This window comes from Enhydra lutris, unplaced genomic scaffold (assembly GCF_002288905.1).
Source record: "Enhydra lutris kenyoni isolate GAN:26980312 unplaced genomic scaffold, ASM228890v2 scaffoldscaffold8, whole genome shotgun sequence".
NCBI lineage: Eukaryota > Metazoa > Chordata > Mammalia > Carnivora > Mustelidae > Enhydra > Enhydra lutris.
This window is the reverse complement of record NW_019154092.1, coordinates 15,759,538-15,765,637: the sequence shown is the minus strand read 5'-3', so window position 1 is coordinate 15,765,637 and position 6,100 is coordinate 15,759,538. Positions and strand designations below refer to the sequence as shown.

At 53.1% G+C, this 6,100-nt stretch overlaps 1 protein-coding gene across 1 annotated transcript; it reads left to right on the top strand.

The window, feature by feature from the left end:
• Window positions 1-274: 274 nt before the first annotated feature.
• Window positions 275-4,570, top strand: LOC111142372 (adenylate cyclase activating polypeptide 1). The gene is made up of 4 exons (XM_022495395.1): window positions 275-384; window positions 2,579-2,710; window positions 3,162-3,260; window positions 4,381-4,570. The coding sequence occupies exons 1-4, from the start codon at window positions 275-277 to the stop codon at window positions 4,568-4,570; spliced, it is 531 nt and encodes a 176-aa protein (XP_022351103.1).
• The last annotated feature ends 1,530 nt before the right edge of the window (window positions 4,571-6,100 follow it).

Below are 6,100 nucleotides of genomic sequence, written 5' to 3'. Positions count from 1 at the left end.
TGCTGATTCACCAGCATCAGGGTACGAGTTAGCTTTCCTTTGCACCAGGTTTGGCGAGTTAAGCGGGCACTAGGTATATACATATATATGTTTTTCTAACTATAGCGAGAGGGAAATGGCAGGGCGCGCACGGGCTGTCATTCAGTGGTTTTCAACACTGAGAGCTGGTGCTTTGCTCTGTCCCTCCCCTAGTTCGGGGAGTTTCTTGGGGTTGGCGGTTGAAAGGCCAGGGGCGTTCCGACAGATGTGTGCCCTCTTTCCCCTTCTGCGCAGAATGGCCATGTGTAGCGGAGCGAGGCTGGCCCTCCTGGTCTACGGGATAATAATGCACAGCAGTGTCTACTGCTCACCTGCCGCCGCAGGACTCCGGTTCCCAGGAATCAGGTAGGTGCTGGCCGCCTGGGCTGAGCTGAGGCTTGGCTTCCCCTAACACTTCTTCGTGGTTGTCCTCCTGCAGTTCCGCGGTCCCGGCTATGATCGTCTCCCCACTGGCTCCCAGTACGCCGCTGTCAGCCTGGGTCCGGCCTTGGGTCTTTGGCCCCAGCTCAGTGCAAGGTCCGGGCAAGCTTCACTGCGGCTCAGCGCCCCTCCCCCAGCCCGCAGCAGCCAAGGACCCGGGGTAGAGCAAGGGAGCTTCAGCGGGCTGGAGAAACCTCCCCTCCCCCAGCCCCGCCCGCGGTAGGGGGCAGGGCCCGGCCCGGAGATTGACTTCTTTTCCCTATTCTTAGCTTGAGTTAAGAGAACTACTTCTCTGGTGCCCGCAGCCAGGTTGGAGGGTTGAGCGTGAAGCTCCCGTGGACTTCGCTTTGTTACAGCTTGTTCTGGGCTATCGGGGCGGGGTCTCCCTCTCTCTCCTCTGATCTCCCTTTCACTTCAATTCGAATTCTTTTCCCTGGAAGAGCTTTCTCTCAAGTGATACGTTTTCCAACTGCAATTTGAGTCTCAAACTGTCTTGGGGAGGGTGAGTGTTGGCCGGGTATGGTTGAGGAGAAGCGTTTTGAGAGAAGGAAGGACAAGAATGAGTCTGAAAGGCAGGGGGAGAAACGGATGAAACGGATGAAAGGAAGGAAGGAGAGAAAGCCGGCAGGCAGGCAGGACCAGGACAACCTTGCTAGCCCGAGGCTGGAGTAACCCTGGCTTTTTTCTTAACCCCTGGTTTCAATCGGTTGGCACTGCCAGGTTCCTTAGGCAACCCCAAAGTCCCGGGGCGGTCGCCGGAGAGTGGAAGCTCCCTTTGCAGCGCAGCTTCCGCGCTTCGCGGTGCTCCCGGCTCCCAGCAGCTAGGAGCGCGCCTTCTGCCGGCTAAGCTGCTTCTCCAAGCCGCGCCCAAGAAAGGTCGCCCTTAGCGGCCGCTGACCATTAATTTTGCCGGAGAGATGGGTTCTGACTTCAGTATTAGGATTCCAGCATCGGGGCACGGGGCAGGATAAAACTGGCCAGAAAGACCCGGGGACTCTGGGAAGCTGGGCTATAGAGGAGGCGCGTCGCCGAGGAAGGGCTGGGTGTGGGGCGGACGGAGGGATGTGCTTGCCTTATCCTTACCTCTCCACGGATTGGGGAAAGGCGAGCAGAATAACGAAGTACGACTCTAAACCCTACTAGAGAGCGCTACTTGCCCTGGCCGCGTTCCGAGTCTCTCCAGCGGCCCAAAGCGAGGAGGTTTTGCGTTTTAGCTCATTTCCCCCCGTTTCGTATCAAGGATAGAGGCGCTAGGCAAGGGCGACTTCAAGACCGCGGCGCTCCTGTTGGCTCTCGGTCCCCTGTTGACCCTTTCCCTTTCCGCCGACCCAACATTCCTAACAGATTAGCGCGAACTATTTTTTTTTCTTTAGCGGACCTAAAAGCCCTATTTCACTCCCAGCAATTTTCAAAGACCCGAGCGCCTGGCACTTTCCTTGGGCGAGGAGCACCAGAGTGCGCGGACATGCCACAGAATGAGACACGGCCAAACAGGCTAAGTTTAGGGGCATCTATTATTCATGTTCCTGCCAGATCCTCTCCCGTCCAAAATAGAAGTCGGAGTTTCTCCGTGACCTACATCTGCGCGGGGAAGGGCTCCCCTGGGCTCAGAGGCTGGGTGGGGGTGGCTGGCGGAGTTGGCCGCGGCACACCCCACCCATCCACCCTCCTTCTGTTTCGCTCTGGGCCTCCCCTATCGGGTCTTCGCGTTGGCCAGAATCTTGTCTCTGAAGACCTTTCTCGTCCCCGCCCGTGGCTGCTTGTTTGGGGTGGCTCAGGAGCCAGGCCCGTGGAGGGTGGGAGAGGTAAGATCCTTTTCTGTGGCCAGGTGTAGGGGGTCGGCACAGACGTCTGGGCTTTCCAGGGCCCTGAAGGCTGACCCTTTATCCGCGAGAGGACCGGTCGGAGAGCATTTTGGAGGGATAGGGAATTTCTCTTGGGTGTACTTTCTTTCGCCTTACCTCTACCCCCTCCCCCATGCCGGAAGAAGTGGCAATTCTCCGTGGGGGGAATCTTTAGAAAGAAGGAAAATCAGTGCGAGCCCCTTTCTCGGGGCCCTGGCAGAGCCGGGGAGAGACCTGTACTGACCACTCCTTCTGCCCCCGGGCTACCCCGGCAGGCCGGAGGACGAGGTGTACAACGAGGACGGAAACCCGCTGCAGGACTTCTACGACTCCGACCCTCCTGGCCTCGGAAGCCCCGCCTCCGCGCTACGCGACGCCTACGCGCTCTACTACCCAGCGGAGAAGAGGTACCACACGCGGCCTCCGCTACGGCCCGGGACTGAGGTGGCGGGAGGAGAAGGGTGGTGGCCCACCGAATAGGCTGTTTTTCATAAAAACCCTCAAGCCTCTCCTCTCTCTGGCTGATACCCGTGAGAGCGACAAAAAGTTAGTAGCGGGCCGGTCTGTGTGGCCATGAGGGTCGCGTGGGACCTAAAGATCTGTTGCCCAAGGAGTGGCCGGGAGTGCGCGCCCCATCCAGACTCCATGCCTGGCATCTCTGGAGGGCAGCAGGGACTCCCGTTCCAAATAGTCAGTCGCGGGAACATCCCAAAAGAGTAATCCGCAAGTTCTGTGCCTCCGGGGCGTGTCCCGTCAGCCTTCCGAAGCGCCGAGGCGCGTGCGTGCCTAGCTGGGGAACTGGGGCTGCCTCTTGGGGACAGTCAGTGACCCTGGGCGCTCGCTTTGCCTCCCCGTTAGAGATGTCGCCCAAGGGATCCTTAACAAGGCCTACCGCAAAGTACTGGACCAGCTGTCCGCCAGGAAATACCTGCAGACACTCATGGCCAAGGGCCTGGGGTAAGAGTTTGCGAAAGAGTTAAGCGCCGCGGGACAGCGCGCGCTCCGGGGTGGGTGTCGGTGTGAGCGCGCGCGGGGTGGGCGGTGCCGCTTCTGCGTCCGTGCGTGCGCGTGGGCCCGAGGGTGCGTCTGCGCCGCAGGGTCTTCGGGGCCAGCCGGCGGTCCCTGGCGGAGGTTCTGATCGAGCACCTTAAGTTTGGCCAGACAGTTATGAGCGGCAAAAGGCAAGGAGAAGGCAGAGAAACTGGGGAGTTTGATCCGTTTTGAATTTAAAAACGAAGAAAAATAGCCTCCTTCCCTCCCCCCTCACCTCCGTCCGCCCCGAGTGACTGAAAACCTTCGAGCTTCGCGGGACGATTTGCTATAATTTCTAAGGGTGACTTAAAAATCATTTCTTTTACTGTAAATCCGTATCGAAACCGACAAATCCTCAAATTTGGTCGGGGAAACAAACAGTTCTTGCGCGTGCCAGACGAACCCAGAGCACAGGGCTTGCGTGGAGCATCTCTGAGCAGAAGGCAACATTTTAATAAAGCCCATGGGGAAACAGATTACATTTTTCGCAATGAATAATGCATGTGATGAAAAATATTGCCTACAGCCTGTCGACTTATATTATTATCATCACGTTTTTCAACTTAGCGTGCGGAAGGGAGGAGTGCCCATGTCTGACTAGGAATTGCAGGATCGATGTAAAACTCCCAGGCAGCAGCCAACGTGGCTCTTGGGGCTTTTTGGTTATTTTCTCTGGCGGGGGGGTGGGGGTCGGAGGGATGAACAGGACAATTTAGCGCAAAAGGGCTGATGGTCAAATCTCAAAGAGCAGCATCTGGAGAGAGGTTAGGCGTGAAGCACGCCTGCCCTTGGCCCGGACCTCATCCCGGGTCCCTTCTGTAAGGATTTAGTGCCAGGAAAGCCTCGGTGGGGAGGGCGGGATGAGGAGTTTACATCACAGCCCTCCCCTCCAGCTGCTTACTGGCAGAGGAAGGCGGCGCGGTGGGCGATGAGAGCTGTGCCTTCCCTGAAGGCTCCCGCGTGGGGTGGGGCCCACCTGCTCCCCGCAGCTATTGAATCTGTGTCTCCCGCCCCGCCACCCTCTTCCCGACCCCTTTCCTTGCAGTGGGAACCTAGGCGGCGGCGCAGAGGACGACTCGGAGCCTCTCTCCAAGCGCCACTCAGACGGAATCTTCACCGACAGCTACAGTCGCTACCGGAAACAAATGGCTGTCAAGAAATACTTGGCGGCCGTCCTAGGGAAAAGGTATAAACAAAGGGTTAAAAACAAAGGACGCCGAATAGCGTATTTGTAGCGATGAGTTATCAGCTACCTTGTGTATACAATCCTGACACAATGAAAAGTCACTTTCCCAACTGACTGAACAGTCATCGCTCATGTGTTCTATCCAAACATGTATTTATGTATGAAGTAAAGCCATTAAATGAATATTTTGATAATAATATTGTTTTTTCTTTTTACAAAGCACTAGAGAATGCACAGATATACTTTGTGGACCAATTATTAATATATATATATTACAAATATATATATTACGAATATATATAGGTATAAAAGACAGCAGTTCATACAGAGTGTGCACAAGGATTGAAAATTCGCCTGAGCTGTTTATGTTTTTATATAAAATAAGTAGAAAAATAGACAATCATTGTTTTGAATATTACTCCTATTTTTGTAAAATGGAATTAAAAGGATAGTATTTTTATCCACGACAGGCCTGAAGATATTAATACTGACCATTTGCTACTGTACATAATGATGCCCTGCTCCAGGGAGATTTGGAGGTAATGATTTGGGAGAATTGCTGAAGGGCATTCTTTCCTAGAGAGTCTCTGGGGCAGGCTGCTACAGTCCCCGCTGAACTCAGCTAGGACTGTCCCCTTTTGTCCCTCGCTGGGTGGCAATTCCAGTACTTCTGCTTTCTTTGATTCTACTTTTATGTGTACTTGTCTCTCTTCAGACTCTCAGCCCAGAAGGAAATTCTCCTGATAAAAACAACAGCTCAATCCAAATCGTGCTTCTCCCCAGAATTCACACCGCTCTCTGGGGGAAGTGTTGGTAGGTTGTACAGAAAAGGGAGACTTGGTAGAAAAATCTCCCTTCTCTGTACTTGCAGGAAACTCGATATCCCAAGGTTAGGGCAAATAGAACAGAGTGAAGGAAATGTAGGTATACCGGAAGAGGCAGAGCATAAGGCAGTCAGAGGAGGACCCTGGAGAGGGACTGGTTTGGAGCTGCCCCAGGTCTGGGATGCTGCGGGTAAGCTGAGTCCCACTGTAGGTCCCCTGCCTGACTGACTTTGGGCGCTGGATATTGGAAATGGATGCAAAGTACAATGTGTTTTTCTCCAGTGCTGTCAATACTTCTCATCTTGTGAAATGACCAGGATGCTCCCCTTTGAACCCAGCTCTGTAGGAGTCACACTTTTCTTTTGTGATTTTCTGAAGACTTTCCCACCCTCTTGCACTGTTGAAGTACCGTTTACATTTTTCACTCATTTCTCTTAAACTTGTGAATGCTTCTTACTTTTTTTGTTGTTTGATGCAAGTACCTGTTGTAAAGTTTAGGAACCCCTGTGTAGTTACCACTAAGTAATTATGCTCTAAATATGAACCCTTTGTTTCTTGTTTATTGAGTTTGTAGGTAAAATGTATTTTTCTACATTATGGCTTATTGCTTAGTAAAATTTATTTCATAAAACCAACCTTTGTCATATTAGAATGTGTAGTGTTCACATGTTGCTTAGTTTTACTAACTGATAAATCATTTAAACCTCATCTTCATATGTATGAGTACTATCTTATATTTGTGGTCAAGAGTGAGG

What these genes read in the sequence shown, in the direction of transcription:
- LOC111142372 (XM_022495395.1), top strand. Translation starts at nt 275, where the DNA reads ATGGCCATGTGTAGCGGAGCGAGGCTGGCCCTCCTGGTCTACGGGATA. An exon ending in CTCCGGTTCCCAGGAATCAG is followed by an intron (nt 385 to 2,578) that starts GTAGGTGCTGGC and finishes CTACCCCGGCAG; the next exon opens with GCCGGAGGACGAGGTGTACA. An exon ending in TACTACCCAGCGGAGAAGAG is followed by an intron (nt 2,711 to 3,161) that starts GTACCACACGCG and finishes CCTCCCCGTTAG; the next exon opens with AGATGTCGCCCAAGGGATCC.